Source organism: Lutjanus erythropterus, chromosome 4 (assembly GCF_056507025.1).
Source record: "Lutjanus erythropterus isolate fLutEry1 chromosome 4, fLutEry1.hap2, whole genome shotgun sequence".
NCBI classification, from domain to species: domain Eukaryota; kingdom Metazoa; phylum Chordata; class Actinopteri; order Lutjaniformes; family Lutjanidae; genus Lutjanus; species Lutjanus erythropterus.
In genome coordinates this window covers 19823689-19845588 of record NC_139320.1, presented here as the reverse complement: position 1 = coordinate 19845588, position 21900 = coordinate 19823689, and the positions used below count along the sequence as shown (strand labels likewise).

Below are 21900 nucleotides of genomic sequence, written 5' to 3'. Positions count from 1 at the left end.
TGTCCACCACTCTGCCCTGGTTGATCCTGACTGCTATGTTTAAGAGAATAAGACAACCTCTCTCTCGTACTTGATTCTTTATGGTATGAAAATATAAAACCTTGCAACTGAATCCACTGTAAACGACTGCATTGTTTACAGTGGCGTTTGCATTTGCATATGGGCTTGGAGACATATTCAACGAATCAAGGCTGCCAGAAGAGATTAATCAAATCTACAGCTAAAAGGTCCAATCAGACTGTGCATTAGCCTTCAGTGAAATCAGAGAGTTGCTTCCCAACAAAAAGCATGCTGTTGATTGCACGCTGGCACAGATTGTTATGCAGATATTTCGACATTATTAAACAATTATAATGACCCAGTAATTAATTTACATTCAACAGGACGTTAATTTTCTTTTCCTGGACACCAGCAATAGGCATGTTACCTTTTTAATGCATGCCGCCTCCTTTAATAACAGTACTGGTGAAACTATAGATTGTCTAGTGGATTCAGATACCTCCATCTCCACCACTCTACTCCCCTCCATCCTTTACTATTATAAAATGCAAATGTTATGTCACCCACTTCACGCAGAGATAAATCTGTTATTGCATGCATTACTGCATAGAGCCTCACCACCACATCCCTCTCATTGCAGCACCAGTCACATAGTGTTAATTTACACTCCAGGCTTTACCACTGATACTATATTTTATAACCATTTTCTTTCCATGACTGGGAAATTAATTGAATTTGAGATGCTATCACATATGAAATAGAAAAAGAGGCATATACTGGATTATGGCTTCCCTGAAAACAAGATTAGACCTAAATGATGAACAATCTACTTTGAGTTGGCAATGAAACAGTAATGTGCTGTATGTTGCAGTATTGTTGGAAGAGAAACTCTTTTTTTTGGTTCAAGTGATTATGATTTTCTTCCAGTTCAATCATTGAGGGACTGTGGGAAAAAAGCACAGCCACAGGTAACAAGAAAAATCGTTAGTATAATAGACTAGTGTAATGGTGGTAATGGTATTATAACCGAGTGTCCTGGGTTCACCTAACTGTATAAACTTGATAAGGAAACTATAAAGAATATAATAAGCAACCATGCAGCTTTACAACATTTTACATATAGAAATCTATAATTTTGGAGAAACTCACAAAAGCTAAACTTTCAGAATGCACTCGATGTTGTCTATTCATAAATCAGAGCCTGTATGTCCCAGTAGAAGTACGGCAGTAGAAAATGAGGTACAGTCAAGACGGCAGTGACACTTAGAAAACAGGGATTTATTCATCTGGTATCATGTCTGACTTGCCTAGTGGATCATAACATACCAGGTATGGAATTAATCTTCAGATGGATGTCAGTTTTTGAACCACAACAATGAAAAAAATGTGTCCTGCAACCGATCTAATAAGCCTTGTTTTTAGCCTAGCAGTTGTTGATGACTTGAGCTCTTACCAGCCAGTTACTATAAAACAGAGCAAGCAAGGTTTTTCAATTGTTAATCAACACAACGGTCATAAATGTGCACAAAAATATACTGATCAGTCAAGTCATATGTGACATGTATGCAAATATAAGCCAAGAACATAAAAACAAATTTATTTAAAGGTAAAAAAAAACCAATGTGTTTCATGATAAAAAAAAAAAAACAGCTGACATAAGGATAGATTAAATTCTTAAGGTAATGGTATGTTTTTCAAAATAACTTTGCTATACACATTTCGCTCAAGATCACATAACATTTGCTTCTAGCTTTACAAAAGTGCAATACATCACACCATACAAACATTTATGAATGGCCCACCTGTAAATACTGCACTGTAAAACACTGCACATTAATATCACAGTTGACATCATAATAAACATATTCAAACTGTGGTGATTCTTCTAACATTTGTGGAGTTTTCCTCTGATAGACAAACCTGTGCTTGGCTCTCACTGTGCAGAGACAATCTGCTCGGAGACACAACATCTGGGACCTGTGGCACACCGTCAGATTTAGGCTTTAGTGACAATAAAGCAGCACAGTATGTGGACAACAAGAACAAGAAGAGGCTACAAATTGAGAGTCCTGCCCCTGAAACCGTTCCTGGAAACAACAGTGTGAGATCAACCGCAAACACATCTGAGGAGTCTAAGGATGACTGAGAGACATCTGTTTCCTCACAGGTCTCAAAATGACTGTCCTCCACCTTTAGTACCTCCAGATAAATTGATCCTATTGCCAAACACAAAGCACCTCAAGTCAGAGCTGCTCCACATCGGAGATAATTGGGAAAAGAAGCAAGTATGGAGGAGTGCAGTTGACCCTTCTCCATTCATTACTCAACACCAGGATATTACACAAAGTATCAATACACTGTGTTATCCAGAATCAATATAACAATCAATAAGTTGATCACAGGCCAGGCCGAGAAAACCCTGTGAGGCACAATTACCTCATTGACATTGACAGGCTGGAATCATGTCAGGGCAATGACAAAATTTACACATCACAGATAGAAAATGCGTATGCCATCACAAGGTATATTCAGAATGAGGGGGTTTCTGAGCACTTCCCAAAACAGAGGCGCTTGTGATCCAATCGTTGAAAATGCAGTTCTTTTTAGAAATCTCCACGTCTTTTAACACCAAATCACAGAATGAATTCTGTGGTGTTCCTAAATGTCTTGGTGTCTCAGTGTGGCATTTTGGAGGGATTTTTGACTATTTCTATCAATTCTCAATTTTTATCAATTCTCAAGTGGTCAAAAATTCATTTCACATTTTGCACCACACCTTTGTAATAAATGGTATCAGCCCAAAAACTGCTGCAACAATTTGTGAGACATAGACATGAGGCATGGAAAGCCTTAATACACCCTAAATGTTCACATTTTGACCAAAGATTTTTATGACAGATTTATGAAGAGGGGGTACCACAAAGCAATTACGCTTTGGGCACCCAAATGGTCATCCCAATATTTAGATAATGAATCATAATGATGATGATGATGATGATGATGATGATGGAGCCACTAAGCTGAAGATAGTGCTGCTGGCATTTTGTGAAGCCATCAAATGCTTAAAATGGATTTAGTACCTAATATGACTTAAAGCATGTTATTCCACATCCCATCTTTATGCTGTAATGAATGTGCTGAACAGTCTGATGGGATGTGAGCAGAGGTGCAACAGCACACCAGTGCAGTTCCCTCCTGTTCTCATCTACATGGGAGGAGGCTGCAGAAACTCCAGCTGCAGAATGAATGTCTACATTAATCAGCTCTGGTTGAGCTCTCTCAGCTTTCTCCCAGCCCTCTCACCGTCTCTTTCTCTATCTTACCTTGCAAAAGGTGACAAAGTCCATCTGGCTACCCGTTTCCATGATTAGCTCATTGGAAACTGGATCTGCAGGGCGAAAAAAACAAACAAAAAAAAACAGCGATTTAGCCTGCAACCTCACAGCCCCTCTGACCAGCTACAGCCCACTTTGGACTTTAAGCAGACCTCAGCAAAATAGAAGGAATTAGGAGATTTAGTGGCTCAGAGGTCTGAGAGTGTACCAAATAAACACAACATCAAACAGCATCCTGAGTTTTAAACCACCATTTGTTTCTGTCTGAAAAACAGAATTTTTTAAAAAAGTGTGTTTGATGATGAAACCTGCATATAAAGTAGTTTTTGGCTGCTCAACTGACCATGACGCAAAACCGTTATTTACCATTTGATTAAAAACTTGAAGTCATCTCACCCAGCTTAAGATTTTTTTCACTCTACTTTCCTTAATGTATTACAGCACTAATCACTGCAGCAATATATTATAGGTGATAAATAATATATACTTAACATTTTCTGAACTATTCCAGACATCCATTGGCTTCGTTTCATTTCCAAAATTGATTAGCAGACTCTTGAAGCTTGCTTAAAGGTACAGTGTGTAAGATTTACAGGGTCAGAATATGACAGAAATGTATGGGCTAGAACAGAGACATTATAATTTTGGCAGAGAAAATAAAATTTGGTGTTGAAAACAAAACCTGAACTGAAAAAGGATAGCTGGCATTGAAACACAAGTCATCTTGACACTGAAACAAGTATTGGCACTGAAAAAGTTTTCACAGAAAAGTAAAACATTTTAATTTATAGGCTTTATTTATGTTACATTTAGTCATTTTTGCTTGCTTCTTTCCTCACTCTTTGAATTCTCCAGTGCATGTTTTCCCTGACATTATAGCAACTAGCAACCAGCTAGCTATGGCTAGCAGAAAATGTATTACCTTGAATAAATTATGGATTTCTGGATCACTATGGATGTTTACAATTGTTGGAAACATCTGGATAATAATGGGGTAGTACACAATTAAACAGAATATATAACATATGTCTCCACATTCCTGAAACAGTGGAACAAACACATCCAAAAATCTAAAAATGTGTAGCATGCATTCAAACATGTCATTTACTGCTATGGGTTTGTAAAAATCTGCCTTACCTGTGCAGTTAGTACAGTAGAAATCTTACTCAGTGTAACTAAAGGGATAGTATGAGGGTTGTATGAGGTGCTCTGCCTGCAGCAGATAACAGTCAGCACACCTACAGTTTGGAGAAGCAGAGAGGAGTACCGGCACTGAAGCTAAGCAATGTACTGCTGTGGGCAGGGACAGTAATAAAGGGTATTTTAGCACATAAAAAAGGTTCTAATCTAGTGCAAGTTAATAGTGCACTAGATTTAGTATACTTTCACTGCTTTACCTCGCCATCAGGCAGCCTTTTCTGACAGGAAATTTAATCAGATACGCTCTTTCAATGCCAACCAAACTCCATAGGTGAAATCAGCCATAGTACCTCGCAGAACACAGGAGTTGCTGGTCTACTGCTGCCTCAGTCTGTTAGTTAGTTAGTTTATTGTGTGGCATACTTACTTACTTGTGTGATTTGTTTTAAGGCTATCTGACAGCCATGTAAAGTGGGGAAAATACCGTAAATACAATGTACACTTAAATTGATACAGATTTTTTAGGTGGGTGTTTTTTAGGTAGCTAAAATGCATTTGTTGCTGACCCTGTCCACAGAAGTACATTCCTTAGCATCTGTGTGAGAGCCCCTCTCTGTTTGGGTGTGCTGACCAGCATCTACTGTAGCTAATAAACTGAATAATGATAAATACCGCATACAACCCCACATTAAATAATAAGTTGCGGTGTAGAAGTTTACAAGTCACTCACTCACCTGTGGGGCCCTCATTAGTGTATCCCAGGTTGACCTCCCCCCCTGTTGCCGCAGTAACCAGGCCTCTCCCGCTCACCGATTGGTCAAACCTGCAAATGAAAAAATGAACGGTCCAATGGAAACTGTAACCTTTAGCTGTGATATGGCAGATCCACGTTTTTTCCAGAGGTTATGGTGTTGTGAACAGACAATTTTCTTTTCCCACAAAGCCGCAGTATATCAGGGGCCTCTGCATTGTTTTCATCATAAAGTGCTTTGACAGATAAAAAATGAACATCATCATCATTTTTCACTGCATTTTATTAGACCAAACCAAAGTGCTCAACTCCCACTTCAATGTGCTCAATGGAAAAGCTATAAAATGTATTTCAGCTGCATGGAAAATGCTGACAAATACACTGCATAACATATCTGCTTCTTAAATGAGCTAACGACAATTTGAATCATAATTGTTACAAAATGTAATGAGTGTTTAATGCATGTAATTTCAAATTCATGTCTTCAATTTTCTTTTATAATGAGGAACAATAAAAGCCCATTCATTCATTCTCGGAAATAAGTTGTACGAGATTCATGCTGAGTCCTCACATTGGTTTATATAAAGTAAAATGGAGCTCAGGACTGTACAGTATGTCTCTGCTTCTTTCTCAGATTATTGGCAGTTACCCTGTCCGTCATTTTGACTCAAGACTCCACAGTTGATCTTAAAGTTTTTGTTAGACTCAGTGTTTAAAAATAGTCTCATAAAGCAAAAGGCGTCTGGAAAAAGAGCTCCTAAATCTTACCTTATTGCCTCCTGTGGGCTCGGTTCTGAAAGGTAAAAAAAAAAAAAAGAGGCGTTAAGTTTACAGAACTATTATGAGCTATCAGCTGCTAACTTTGTTATTCTCACTGCATTGACCACAGAACCAATGTACCTGCTCAATGCATCAGCAGCAGTATGAAAGCTGTAAATGTCCTGCCGTTTATTAGTTTTGGGTTCTGCACTAATATCACGGCCTCAAGTCAGTTTGCAATTCAACAGTGAAAGCTGGAGCTGGAGTGTTAATGAGTTTTGTAACACGGCTTCATGGTTGTCTTCGCCAAAGGTCCTCCTGGCCACAACGAAAACACAACAATATAACAATGGTGCAGATGGCGCTTGCCTCAGGAGAGATATAAACTCTTCCTTTTACAGGGAGAGAAGTTGCCTTTGTCATTATATTTTAAATCCCTGCTGTCATGCCGGCCAAAGTCTTTGAGGGTGACTATATTGGCTCCCTTCTTTTTGTTCCCCAATAATTACAGAGCATACATTACTCCCCATTGAGGTGGATTACTCAAAGAAGAGCTTAGCGACTTGGAAGCACGCCGCAGCCTCTAACATGTGAAACATCCTCATGATGCTAATTTAACTTGCTCAGGGATGTTACATTAAAGCTGTAAGACTGAAGCAAGGACAATGGTGAAGGAGGTTTCAGACGTTTCAGGTACAGAATCGGCTGCCGGAGGAGAAAGGTCACACCTGCTTTATGATAATCCCTCAGCTCTAAACCATAGCCGTGATTTGCAACGGTCCAGAATCAGTCACAGGGATTAGACTGACTTCTAAATGTGTGACTCAGGGCTACTTTTTGTTATCACGCACAAACAGACCTCCTCCGCCTCCTTGTGCTATAGAACAACCGTCCCCTCGGAGATGGCACTCCAGAAACATCTCTGCGACATCCCTCTTTCCTGGCCAGACTTTTTTTTTTTTTTACAGCATCACACCACTTTACTTCCACAACTTGCCAAGGTATCGATCTATCTGTTTGGAGAGGTGACAAGTAGCCCGGCAACATCGCAAATATCCTGGGTCGGGTTATGAGCTCTAAAAGAGTCGCAGTAAAACTGTCTCACTGTGAGGTGGTTTTAAACTGTTATTAATGGACTTAGTAGAATTTCCTGAACCAGGCAAGTTGGTACTACCTTAGTCACCATTAGACTAAAATTAAACCTGTCTCTCTTAAAGGAAGAATTCAACATTTTGGCAATTATGCTCAGAAGCTTTTCTCTCAAGAGTTTGATGAGAATAGTTAAATCACTGTCATGTCTGTTAGATACATGTGAAGCTACAGCCAGGGGTGGAATAAAATACATTTACATCAAGTGTTGTACTTGAGTGTCCAGTTATAATAATCTATGTACATATGTACACCGTACGCACTGAACATGGATATATCTATAATTTACTTTACTCATACTTTTAATACACAGAAATGTGCTTGTGATACTTAAGTATATTTAATATCAGACAGTTTTTAAGACTCTTTCCTCCAGTACCATATCACTTTTATTATAGAGCAATATTTTAGCACAACACTTTTGGTTTTAATCAAGTATGACTTTTTGCAACACTGGCAATAATTAGCAGCTAATTAGCTTAGCACAAAGAAACATGAAAGCTGACTCTGTCCAAAGGTAATAAAATCTTCCCACCATTGCCTCTAAAGCTCATTAATTTATTCCTTGATTACTTGAATGATTGATTAACAGTGTGCGTGTTTAATTCATACAAAAACATGGGAGTAAAAATGAAAAAATTAATATAATGTATTAATTATTGAGCTTTAGAGGTAACAGAAGGCAGATTTTGCTACCACTGAACAAAGCCAAGCTAGCTGTTTCTCCCTATTTCCATATTTTATGCTAAGTTAAGCTAATAGACGTTCTTCAGCTTAATTAATAACACGATTTCATATCAAGTGGCTGTTGTGAAAAAAGTCTCTTGGCAGGTGGCTGTACCTTCCTATTTAACATACATACAACATACACATACTTCTAACGTTTGGGAGGAAAATTGTAAAAAAAAAAAAAAAAAAAAAAAGTGTATTTCCCAAAATATTAACTATTCCCCACAGGGTAAGCTGTGTCTGAGAGCTAAATATAACGGTGGGTGGGTTACAGTCTCGGGTATGTGAAGTCAAACATTCTGACTCATCTGGCAGGAACCAGGTATGAGTCAGGGCCTCATGTTCCCCAAGGTACAATTTCTGCCAGTGTATCAACAGCTGTAATCCTTTTAGCAAACAGGTTGATTGCCTGTCCAAGGTCGCCACATTCCCACCAAGCAACTGTCAACGAATCAGCACGTCTCAATGGCATTTAACGGACCATCCCAGTGGTGTCACCGACAGGGTTTAGAAATAACCCCAGGACCAAGACATGATCGCTTTATTTATCACTATAATTGTCTATTTTGTAAACTATTTTTCTGCAACATTCTGTAACACCTTTATGAAATCAGCATCAGTCATATAAAGAAGCATTACTGTTTCTTGGGTGGAATTTAATAGAAGACATCTTTGGGAAGTACAATAGCACAAAGTTCAAACCAGATAATTTCAACAACAAACAAAAAATATTTTTGACACCTGCAGAACACTATAAACAGTTTGTAATGGATGTGAGTACAAGTGTGCTACTTAAGTAAAAAAAAAACATGAAAATGTTTAATTACAGGCTATAAAGCCCAACTGAAATCACCTTTAGCCATCCATTTGTAATGTCAAACAGATTTTTAAAATAAATTTTTAACAGTCATATTCCAAAAAGGATGAAAAAAAAACTGATATTTGGGTAAATAGAAACAGAAATGTTCCTTTTCCTCTCAGCCTCTGAGTGGGCATGTCAGTGTGTGTGGTTGATTGACAGAAGCCAGCATGCTGAGCCCAGCAGGGGAGTTATAAGCTGTGGGCAGACACTTAGCACTTTTGGAGTAAAATGTATTTATAGTTAGCTATAGTTATATAGTTATAGTATAACAAGCACACTGGAAGAAAGAGTGAGAAGCCTTCTGTCATAGAGTGGGGAGACATGTCAGCAGCATATCTATTTTCAGACAGTCTCTCCTGGAAGACATCCATAGTTTTGCTGTAAGTTGTTCACATGACAAAAGACAGAAATAGCTGTGAAAAAAGGTCAAAAATTGGTTTACTTTGTCACCTCCGCAAAGCTGACCAAATCATGGCCAGAAGAGGGTGTGAATGCTGGATTCGGAAAGTTGGTTGGACACAGACCCCCTTGGGATGAGGTTTTAAAAAAAACAATTTCATTGGCCGTATGAAAATAAATTCTCTATTTAGACAAACAGATAACCAGTGGCATTCTGCATAATGAACCAGTAGAGGGTGCAATAATGAAACCAAAAAAATCTCAAATGTAATTACACTTTTTTTCTCTCAAAGAACATATATGTATCCTGTAGCACGATAAATGTGATGCTTAAAGGGAAAATTCAACACTTTATATGTTTACATCCAATCAGTGCTGACAGTCAATTGAAGCAATTGATTCTTCAGTGCTGCAATATTGACCTAAAAAACAGTTATCTTCTTCTCATGGAGTCACATCAGCAGTGCCTACATGTACCAGGATGAACTGCATGCAAGCTTTCCATGCCATGTATCACCACCCAGACCCATAGCTGTTACTTTGTTGGCCAAAACATCCTGTAAGGTGACAAAAATACCCATCTAGCAGAACCACTGGGTACACAGAGCAGGAGATTAGGAATCCAATCCTGAAAAAGCCTGTAGTTCTTCTTGCATCCAGTGATGTCACTGGATACAGGAAGAATAGCAGATTTTGCAGCGGGAGAACTCAGCTTTCTTTGTCACTGTAAGAACTGAGGAATTAAATGCTGCAATTGACTACATTAATCTTCAACACCAAGTGACAGCTCACATGAAAAGTGCCAAAATTTCCCTTTAATTTCAGCTTGACCTGTGATTGTAGTGACAGAGGTCTCTTCGCAGTTCACACATTCACAGTAAAACTGGTGAAATGTCTTTTAGCTTAAGGGCAGTAGCTGTTCAGGGTGAGAATTATTCATCATTACACTCTCCTCTTTGAATTGTCTCGGTTGTTTTGGGATTTCAACCTCCAACCCCGCGGTCATACACATGCTTCTCTAACCTTTGTGCTGCTGCTGTTTCCTGAGAAGAAACACTTTCTGCTGACAACTAATGTTCCGCCTTTGTCAGAAAAAATAATGCGTGCCCTTGGTGAAGGCCAGCATGGGGCAGTGCCGAGTCACAGCATGTAACCGCCTATCTTCTTCATTATACTTTAATCACACTTTCTGTTCTGGAAAAGTGTAGGGGGAGTCGACTTTTTTTTCACCTAGAGCAATTTAAGTAAGAAAAAAGTGCCTACTTGCTTGTCTCCGTTGTCTGTACCAGAGGACGGCGCAGATGCAAAGCAGGAGGAGCAGCAGAAGAGCAGAGAGGGAGGCAGTTACTGCCAGCGGGACTGTGCAGTCATCTCCTTCCTGCACCACCTCTGCAACTGAGGAGAGAAGGTCACATCAGTGTTTTGGTAAAGAATTGCTGAAGCAGTCTTGTTACTTTGCAATTCAATTACAGATTTGCAGACATAGTGTCAAGAAAGTTATGTTTAATTTCCCTGTTTTAATTTGCAATGGGAGGCATGAGGGTGTTTGCTTAGGGAAGCTGCTCCAAGTCAATTTCAAGAAAATGTTACAACTACAACTACAAGTGGAGTATCACTAAGATACATAATAAAGCTCTATTTGTATTTTGAAGCCCTAGAGAGGTTTGCAACCTCAGCTCCACTTTAGTGGCTCTGATGCAAACTCAAACAGTGTTGATGTGGCAGCTCCTTTCTCTCCTCTTCAATAATAATGCTCAGCGATGATTCACAGGCTTCCCAAAAGAGAACGGGCCAGAAAAAAAAGTGGAGAACAAAATGAAGCACACAAAGAGAGACAGATTAAAAAAAACAGAGAAATGTAGCGGCAGAGAACTAAAGTAGGACAGAATAAAGAGGATTATCAGACGACTCTCTCTGTGCCTTTGTGTGCATGTATGCATATGTCAGTTAATGTGATGGTTGTGTTGCCTCACCCACTGTCAGACGGACACTGCTCTTCAGTGGTGTGGAGAGGGCAGGCACAGAGGCCAGACAATCCACATTAGAGCTCTTCACTGCCATCACACTGAGGTTGCTGGTCACAGTGAAGAGTTTTTTCCCTGACTCTTCACTACTGATGTTGTATTCATCATGGCTCACCTCCACACCAATCCCCAGAGAGAGAGAGAGAGAATTCGTATTATTTTTATTCTGCTTACTAATTGGGATGTTTACCTCATTTGATGGATGTTTTTCTGTTAATACTCAAAACAGGACTGTATTTAAAGGAACAGCTGACCCCAAAAACAAATGTAAAACTCATTCATGTTCCATAAATGAAACTATCCAATAAAATGTTTGTGTATAAAACTGATGATGACTACGCTCAGCTTGAGAACCCTTTTTGGTTCCTGAACATTTTATAAAGGTTCCACTTGAAATCCTTTCAGAGAGCACTACCTAGAACCCAACATAAGAGATTAAAACTAAGGATTCACCCAGAACTCCTTCTCAGAGGTTCAACAGAGAACCCCTCTATTGTGCAGTGGTTCCACCCAGAGCCCTTTCTGGAGGTTCTATCCAGAACCTTTCCATCATCCAAGGGTCCCAAGAAGAACTCACCCAGGGGCTTCTACTGTATGTTCCAAGAGTTTTATCTAGAACACAGTCAGGGGTGTGGATGGAAAGGGTTCTTAATGGAACCCAGAGTCTCACAAAAAATGCTTGACAAACCTTTTCTTCAAGTGCTCTTGCAACTGGATAGAACTTCAGCTCTTCAGAAAAAAAACCCTTTTGAATCCCTCATGTCTATCTGCCAGAACTGTGTCACGTCTAAAATAAAGCTTTGAAGCCGAGCTTTTAGGAGATGACAGATTTGTAGATTTGTTCAGTTTATGGATGACTCCATTCAGTGGCAGATCAGTGTGGCTGCACCTTTACTCTGAATGCAGTGTATTACCTATATGATTTGCAGACATTTTTGAGGTTATTTGCTATAATTCACACATGTGCAATGAAGCAAAATAGTACTTGGGTTATGGCACTTGGTGCCAAACAACTACACCTGTAAAAACTACTTCATTTTGACTGGTTTATTCCTCCTGCACACAGAAAACAGGGTCTTAATTTAACTGTCAATCAAATTAGCCTCTCCATGACTAACAGTTCCCTGGAGAGTATGGAAGAGTCTTTAAGATCACTTTCTCCCCACAGACAGTAATAATTTACCTGAATTTGCACCTTCTCTGGCTCTGCAGGCACAAACTTTGAGTGTGTACTGTGTTTGCAGGGGTAATTAAAATGTTCACAAAGATGTGTGAGAATTTTGTGAGAAATTACATTATTTTATTTAAAAGTGGACAAAAAAAGAAGAAATGGTTCTGCCTTCTTTGTCTCTTGTAATGCCATACAGCAAATGCAACTGAGTGATTTGAACTATATTATGGTTATGACTGATAATAGTAAAAAAAAAAAAAAATGCCTTTTTGTATCACTGTGTTGTGAGCTTGATGAGTGTTTCCTAATATAAAATGATTTGCTAAATTCTTAATGTGACCTCTTAAAAATAATAGGGATGAGGATGTTTGTTCTTACCTTTCTGCCATCCACCTGCCATTGTAAAATGGGCTGAGGGTACCATCCTGCTGCTTTGCATTGAAACTGGACCGACTCACCCTTAAAAGCCAACTTGTGCTCCCCAGACACTTTCACACTGCCCTTTTCTGTAATCAGATGAAAATATTTTTTATTTATGCGCCTGCATGCATGAATTGTAACTATTGTACATATTGTATTGTTTTTATTGTTCTTGGTTGCCTAACAACATCCAGCAAAGGGACTGTCAGTTAACACTAGCCTTTATCGAACTCAGGTGTATTTACATTTGTTTGAATGTTGTTTAAAACCGGCAATTTGATCAACATCCTCCTTTGAAATTCATCTTGTTGCATGCACATATCTGCACCCAAAGATGAGCGTCACCTCTTCAGTTGGCCTGCTCACTTACAAAAGACAGATTTCATTTGTCCCGGGTGATTGATCGCGTGTCTCGAAGTCTCAATTGCCTGACGAACGGTTCTCATCTTTTCCCCTTCATCTCCTTCCCTGCCAGCCAAATAAGCCACTTAAGGCCCTGGGAGATACAGTATCTCATATGTAAAGTCTATTGTCTAACAGAATGAAAGGCGGTGGATGCAACAGACAATTGCTATAGACAGAAAGATAATTACAGAAGCTTCGGTGCTTTGTCTAAGTGAATGACACGTCTGTGTTGATTTAGGTTCAAATCCGCTGATGTTTTGTATGCATTATTGACTGTCTGGTTTCTCCGGGGGCTTTTATTTGATGCCTGATTTGGTGTCATAAACATCGAACCGTCATATATCTAAAAGCCATTGGTTCTAGAAGTGCTGATAGTGGACTCCAGCTGCTTTTAGAAAATCTCAGCACCGGTGAATAAAGATTGGCATGGAACCAGCAGCCTCATTTGCACTGACTGATGAGGGGCTCTGGGCGATCGTGGCTGACTGATACATCCGAACAGAGAGAGGAACGGCATCAGCACCTCCCAAAGCTCTAGTTCAAGTGATCCCTGAAATAAGGTTTCATAAGGTTTGTTAATCACTGTAGGGAAACTCTGAGGACTGTGTGAGGTGGGAAGCCCTTAGTTAACTCTAATTCCGGAGATTTTTCAGCAGGGGTCCTCAGAGGGAAATTGTTTTAGCATTTAAGGACTTGTACATGTCTGTGTGCAGGACTGGTGTTACATGAACTGTTCTTGTATGCGTAGGTGTGAATTTATTCCAATCATTGCAGACATGTTCACTCTTCTCTGATTTACATCAAATAGTTCTCCTTTTCTGCAGCTCATGTCCTCACTGCAAATCCTGTTCGTACTCAACAGCGCATGCAACCATATTGATTTGCTCAAGTGTAAGGTTCGTGCTGTATTTGTGCGTGAGTGAGTAAGCAGAGGGGGAGTAGCAAGAGCAAGCAGGAGTGTGTGTTCATATTTACATCATCTTCATACTGGACAATTAAAGCAGGGAGTGTGGATGATAGCAAACAGAGTCATGCAGCCCACTGTAGATTTGTGGCCTCGTTCCAACAGTATATTTGGAGCTGCAGTACACAAATCACAGGCAGAGTTGCTGACTGTTAACTGGGCGTGCCAGGATGCACAATTAATTCGAAGGCTGTGTCAGGCCATAGTGATCCTCTGCATCGAGACTGGAGGGCCTGATTCACCATACACTACTGTTAATGGCTGCATATGTCAGTGGGGATTTGTGGCACTGGCAGCAATGGAGGCTCTCTCCATAATATACTGGAGATGATGGGTCATTGGTTTCGTTTCCTCGCACTTTTTCAGAGGGGATGTTTCCATGCAATTTTGTTTTTTAGCTGAGCTCTCAGTTCAGCTTGTGCAGAGTGTAGATGCAAATAAACTAAATGATAAGATCAAGAGAAGCAGATCCAAGCAAACCTTGAAGCATTTATGTAATAAGCTGCCATCTAGTTTGAGGCGCTCCACTTCCATGGGAGCTAAATCTATGCTGTGACACCGAGCATCGAGTGGTAAATATCTCCCAAGATATGCATGTGTCAGTTATTTAGAGCGGCAATAATTAGTCAATTATTTTGATAATGGATTAATCGTTCTGAGTCACTTTTCAAGGAAAATGTCCAGATGTCAGTTACTGGTTCCTTTAGTTATTTATGGCAGTAAATTGAATATATTTGGCTTGTGAACAAAACAAGATATTTGAATTTGTGACGTTGTGCTTTGAGAAACAGTGATCAACATTTTTCACCATTTTCTGACAATTTATTGACCAAACAACTCATTAAATAGTCAAGGAAATGATGGACAAAAAAATGATAATGAAAGTAATTGCTCTTCACAGCCTAGTGAGCCTAGTTAGTTATCTGCTCATTTATGGATTTTTTCATTAATATTTTTTTTAATTTTAGTTTATTTAACAGTCCAAATTAATGCACATCGCTGTAAATGCAGCAAGGTAGTCAAGAGGCAATTTTTCATCTGTATTCCTCAGTTAGATGTTACAAAGAATACAAGATTAAAACTGCAAAGTTATTCATTATTTATCATTTATAAGGCTGCAGAACAATAATAAAAAGAAAAGAGAATATTAATGCTAATACAAAACATTGTCAGGTTCTATTGCACATGCATGCAAAACAGACTCATAATACAACATATGCAAATTGAATAAAATAAGGGATATTAATGTTAATAGACACATGGACTTAAGACAACATTGTGCTAGACACTAACAAACATGCAAAGCAGAAGTATACATGCACAGTATACAGCATAAAATACATAAATCAATCTGACACAGCAGAGCAACAATGAAAGACATGCATGCAGGTGCATGAGGGCAGACTGGCAAGAGCAAGATAGGGGCAGGTGGCAGAAAGCAGCCAGGGAAGCTCAGCACAGACAGACTGAGGACAATAAGGCGCTATTGAGTTTTAGTGCTGACACAGCAGAGTATTAATTAACCATTTATTTAAATTAGCATTAAATGAACTGTGTGTGTCCACTTCTCTCATAGTTGTGTAGAATGTAGACTGACTGAAAGCACTTTTTCTGAGTGGGTTAATGCGGTCCTTACTGCAGTTCACCTGTCTCTAGGCCACCCTGTGTACAGAGAGGTGAAGACCCTCCCCTTCTGGTGGACCACTGTGGGACCTTGCTTTGGAGAAAAGTGGTTTGAGTGGTTTCACACAAAACTAAACTATGATAAAATTACGACAATCTATCTTCTAAATTGACAAACATTGTATGTATAATTCATGACACAATTCAAACAGGACCAAAAAATTATTTGTATCTCACCAGTGGCTACCATCCATATTTGTTCTGTAGTAAGGTCCCACGGAAGGGGAGGGGCATGTTTCCCTCCTTAGTTGCCATTTCTTGTTTGTCCCTTGTCAGATTTTCCAAGTCTTTGTATATCCCCAGTGTTTTCAGCTTCTCTATTGTTTTAGACTTAAGATACCTGCTTGCCCCTTTCAAATAAGTTTACTTTGGACTGTTCTGCCATGCTCTGTAAGCCTTTGTATTTTGGACTTTGTTTTTTTGAAACTGAATATGAAGTCATCTTTGAACCTGCTTGAGAGACTGTGACATTTTGACTGAAAAAAAAAAACTCCCTTCCACCCCTAATAATTTTTGTACAGTCCCTTAATTGTGTTGAAATTGTTTGTGAATGATATGATCAGTGTAGATGCAGAAACTTGCTTGTTTAGACTTATAATGTTTGTTTCCTGGTTATTCCTCGTGGTTCCTGGATATGACTATCAGGAAAGGCCCTGTTGTTAAAATGCCGGTTCACGCTGCAGTATTCTTCAGCTTGAGATAATAACACCATCAGAACTGCTGAGAACTACTGATTCTTATCAAATCCGACTCTTAGCTCTCCTGCAAATGTGCCACCCGGTCCTCACACAGCATACCTTCTTTGGCACGGCATCGGCATAAAAATATACGCTAAATGAAGAGAGGAGAGGGGAGCGGATGAGATTGGCTGTAAATCCTGCTGTGCTGCCTGGTCTGACTGGCATGGAGTCCAGCGCTTAACACCTGGTATTTATATCTGAGGGTCAATCAATTCCTACCAATCCCTGACACCACCCACACTGTCATCAACAATGTCACAGAGACCATCAAACATGCCTGGGCAACTGTGCTCCACCACACAGTCCCAAATGACCCCCCCTTGATTTACACTGCGATCGATCACTCAGGTGCTAGTTGAGCTGAAAACTTTTATTCCTGAACCCCCACTCCATACAGAAAACAAAGACACTTAATTGGTACGAACACCTTGAATACTGTGGCACAATAGTACATATTTTGTTTCTGACTCTTTGTTTTTTTTAGTTTACTTTTTTGTGATTCGAGATGGCAGTGTGTGGGTGGGCAACATGAAAGCAGCTACAACTTTTGCTTAGTCCCTTCATTTACCTCTTTTTACACGCTGCTTTTTGCCTCGTCAAGGTTAAATTCAGTGTGTTTCTGCACTCTCTCACACTGCAATAGTTGCAATTCAGGCTTGCCATCTGCTTGGTTTCCTTAGCTGCTCTGTGAGTGTGTGTGTGTGCGTGGGTGTGTGTGTGTGTGTGCTCAGATTCTTGTTTGCAAGAAAATGAGTATCCCTGAGTGCAGCTGTCTGCACAAAATAAACAGTTCCTTGGTGCCCTCGTGCTACAATGAATCAAGGTAACATACATACAAGCACACATAGTACCTCCTCTGAATCCCTTTCACACACAAGCATGCAGTCCCATACGAACATACAGACCTTGTACAAACAGGCTTGCTGTTTTCCTATCGATGCCCTGGAGGTCACAGGTCACTGAGCCCTGGTTGTGCCTCTCTGTGTTCTTCAGGATAAACACCCAACTGTCTCCCCGTGAGGCACTGTTTTGCTCGGCTGTCACGTTAGGGCTGATGTGGGGCAGGACACCAGAGTCATTGGAGATGGTGAGAATTGCCGTCCCATTCAGCATCCATATCATAACAGTCCACTGGGTGTAGTAGGTCGTGCAGGTGAATCGGGCCTCCTCTCCTCGCAGGACAGTTCGTATTGAAGGTGTCAGCTTCATCTGAGCTACAACTGCTAAAAGTCCAAAAAGAGACATAGAACACATTAATAAGTTCTTTGATATGCGTCAGGTGAACAACTCACCTTTCATATGTCCTTACCCTTTTTGTTCTGTGCTCCTATAATGGTTCTAGCTAATTAACTAATCTAAATCAAGTGTTAGCTAGCTATTATTATCTGGTATGTAATAAAACACTAACTAGTTTGCTAAACTACTTACATTTTGGGCTAGCTAACTAGGATTTTGCTAAAGTCAGCTAGTTGTGACTATATATGTTTGTATATGTTGCAGGTCTCCCAGCAACATCTTTAAACCATCTTCAAAATTTTGTTTTCTTTTCAACATAGACACGCTAAGTACATAGCATGTATAAGCACAGGACACAGGAAAGGAAAAATTTTCCACACACCAATAGTAGCAATAGTCCAGTAATATTAGACTGATCACAATCAAGAACCTAAAACACAATCTCCCCTGACTGAAAATCACTACAGTTGTCTAACTAAGGAAATCACACAAGGAATCTTTATCCTCAACAGAGCCAGATTATCATTATTTGAGAAGGTGTCACAGATATATTAGTAAAAAATATTATTTGAGAAAAACTTTGCATTTCATAATCAAGGAATAATTTGAAGTTAACATAGAAAAGGTGAAGGAAAACCATAAATGAGGGACCAGTTAGTAGATGCATTCACTCAGTTTGGCCAAAGAAAAGAAAAACTAAAGAAACTCACGCTGTTTTAGTCACATGTGAGGCAAGAGGTTTTTGTCATGTATCATAGTGTACAAATCTAAACCTTGCCATGACAGAGGACCCAGTGTGTGTCACTTTCAAACTAATTTTCCAGAACCTTAAAGACTTGGGGAGAGTGAGTAGGAAATGAAAAGAAAGTGTAGAAAAGACCGAAAGAAAGAATTGTCAGCCTTAGAGGGATAAAGAGACAAAGAAAGAGAATGACAGCAACAACTCCCTAAATCTCTTTCTTACTGTGGCTGTCCAGATGGAGATGGGTGATTTGACTGGGTGCATGAATGAGGGCAAATAGGATTTAGGGAAGAAATACTGTCGGAAAAGGGAGAGTGTAAATTAATCTGTAGCTGTCAGCAACAGGCCACGGTATCATTCTGCGGGGTAAACATTTTAACAGTAACCTGCAGAATTTGATAAAGCCACAGGGATTACACGAGGACTAAAATAGAAAAATAAACTCTACAAGGAAACATTTATAAGCTACCCTGCACTAACTGTTAGGGCCTGGTCTTCAGTTACTCTGTAAACATCACACAGACAGATCAGTGCACAGCTGAATTCCAGCATGTCTTTCTATCACTGGCAAATGAAGAAGAAAAGCAATTAATATTAACAGAAAACCGTGAAATATGAAATAACTGGTTTACACAACAGTACTCAGGGTGATGTATAACTTGTTTGTGGTGAGCTAACTGCGCTACCTTCTACAGCCAGCATGCAGAATCATAAATTATGCATCCGTTGAGGAAATTAGGTCTGAGAAATATCTAGGCCAGCCTATACAGCTATTTCTTTTTATTGCAATCAGAGAATGGCAGACTAATGAGCATAATTTGTGTGTGCTCCTATTGGGACCATGAACCAGTGACTCTGAAGTCCCCTGACCGCTGGCTACATCTTACTGTTAACTAGATAGGCAGCCATTTTGAAGAAAATTAATTATAAAGTGCAGATAGATCATTAGGCCCTCTAATTAGATTGTCTGTGAGTTTAATCTGAAGGGTGCAGCAATTAAGCACACGATCGTGTTGAATGTGGCCGTTAATACCAGCGCACTACCAACCCCTGTGACACTCATCTCCAATCAAACAAGCCGCTGTTTGTTATACGCTGAATTCTCACCTTGAATCCTGCATGAAAGCAGGAGCAATAACAGAGGGAAGATGCCCATGTTTAATCAGTCATCCCAGTCAATCCATTGTTCAATGGTGAACGGACCTGAGACAAAAAGAACCGCATTATTACCAGCAGACGAGCACAGTTGACCATAAAAGTTTGTAGCCGTGTGGCTCTTTGCAAGTGTCTGTTTGCTGGTTGACCACTTTGCTGATCTCAACAACTGCAGGATGCCATGAAATGTCCATGTTGCCCAGAGGATCAGTGCTACTGCAGGTTTGTGACTTTAAATGTTTTGACAACTATAGGGTGGATTGTTGTGACATTGGGAACAGATCAATGGTACAGACGTTCAGGATGAATAAACCTTTTTTCACAGCAGCTATACTGATATGAAATATAAAGAGTAAACACGTGTTAGTAATGATGCTAATTACGATCATGTTTCATTTAGTTTTGCAGAGACTTTCCAGGAAGTCAACATGTGCAATAGCAACACCCTGACTCTGTCTGACCCAAATGGAATGAAACCTTAATTAGTATCTTTGCTAACACCTGTGTTGACTCTACTGTTTCATGCATAAAGATGGACGGATAAAGAGTTTAGCTGAACATTTAGGTGAAAGCACCTCACAGAGCTTCTAACTTCAAACACAGCAAACATGTAGTCTTGTTAAAAATATATAATAGATATCTATTCAATGGATAAGATGGCATACCAAAACATTTACACAAAACACAATGTCAAGAAGTAACTGAATTGTTAAATTATGGAATAACTGAGAATATAATATATACTATATTAATATCTGTACTGTCCCTGACCTCTGTTCAGTGTTGTATTGTTTGGTGGTGTGTTGTATCGATGTTCAGGATATTCTTTTCAGAGTTGAAAACTCAATAAGGAGAGGACACCAATACCTAATCTTTTAAGTTTACCTAGTGATAAAATTACCTAAACTTTTTGTAAAGAAAAGAAATGCAGGTCATGAAAATTAACAAAGGTTATTTTGCTAGATTTAATATATTCTGAGCTTGACTCAACCTAGTGCATGCCTGAATTTCAAACATTAATTACAGGATTTACTGACACTAACAAAAATACAATAAATGCAATAAAGTCTAACCAATCTGAAGAGATGAAGCAAGTTAATGTCGATGTAATAGAACTTGAATAAATGTTTGTATGCAACAAACATCTGTTTACTGTTCTTGTTCTGTAAAGTAAGTCTACGGAAGTAACTTTGTGATCGTTCTACCACTTGTATTTTAGTGAAAGTACAACAGTTTCAGTTAAATATAATTCAGGTCAGAGTGATCACATCTTTAGACACTAACTTAACAACTAAAATCACTGAGATCTTGTGTGCAGGTAACTTGCAGCACTTGCACCTGTCTCTTGACCATTTTTTTCACACACTGCTGAATAAAGTCCAAGTTGAGTGAACAATAAAAAAAGAACTGTAAAAATCCTGAACCACTGCCGAGTTTGTCTGACTCACCTCAGTCCTGTGTCTCTGTGGATCAGCAGCAAGTGTCTCACACTCTGGATTCATGTCATCAATGCTCACTGCTTCTTCCTCATGCCTGGTGCTCAGTCATGTCACCCAAAACTGTCCCGTTAAATATTACCAAACTCAGCAGGAACTTTGCTCCATGCTAGACACACATGTAAATTTACAGAGTGACTCAGACGGCAAACAAAGCCTCTTGTAATTCCCCAGTTCCCAGGGGCCTCACAAGGAGACCTCCACCCTCTTCAGATGAATGGATATGGACACACTGAATGATGTATTCATAAAGTAAACACCGCAGATGTTTTTTGATAATTGCCAACCTCCTGCAGTTATGACCTCAGGCTGGGAGATATACAATATTGGTACATCATACATCATATTTGGTTTGCGGTGCTGATAGTATTCCCAAGCAGATATGTGTTAATATTTATTAATTATTTAAACTGACTTGATTCACTATGGTCATTTTGTGTTTTTTTCACTTCTTTTAGGTTTCAGTGAGTGTAGATACTGTCATGATGTGAACACACCAACACAGATTGAGATGACAAATGTTGAAATGGCATAAAAAGTCTGGAGTGTTGAATCTAACTCTAAAATTCATTGCTTTTTTTTCCTGGTCAATATCCAACAGTGGTCTCAGATGGCAGATGACTATATATTTAGCATGTTAGCAACACTTACATTATACTTTAATGTATTAAATAGTTAATAACAGTGTACACCCTCCTCCATCTTTTCCCAGGATCTCCTGGGACAAGGCATTTGTTTTA

At 39.3% G+C, this 21900-nt stretch overlaps 1 protein-coding gene across 2 annotated transcripts; it reads right to left on the bottom strand.

Annotated features, from left to right (window-relative positions):
* Positions 1-1572: 1572 nt before the first annotated feature.
* igsf5b (immunoglobulin superfamily, member 5b) lies at positions 1573-21259 on the bottom strand. Of its 2 annotated transcripts, none has more exons than XM_084717296.1 (10): positions 21113-21259; positions 19617-19712; positions 17437-17754; positions 12698-12825; positions 11098-11263; positions 10388-10519; positions 5995-6019; positions 5210-5298; positions 3324-3388; positions 1573-1977 (listed from the first exon to the last, which is right to left on the bottom strand). In XM_084717296.1, the coding sequence occupies exons 2-10, from the start codon at positions 19663-19665 to the stop codon at positions 1867-1869; spliced, it is 1083 nt and encodes a 360-aa protein (XP_084573422.1). In that variant the 5' UTR covers positions 19666-19712; positions 21113-21259; the 3' UTR covers positions 1573-1866. The 2 variants fall into 2 exon arrangements, with proteins under 2 accessions (XP_084573422.1, XP_084573423.1); XM_084717297.1 differs by having other exon boundaries at positions 17437-17751.
* Positions 21260-21900: the final 641 nt, after the last annotated feature.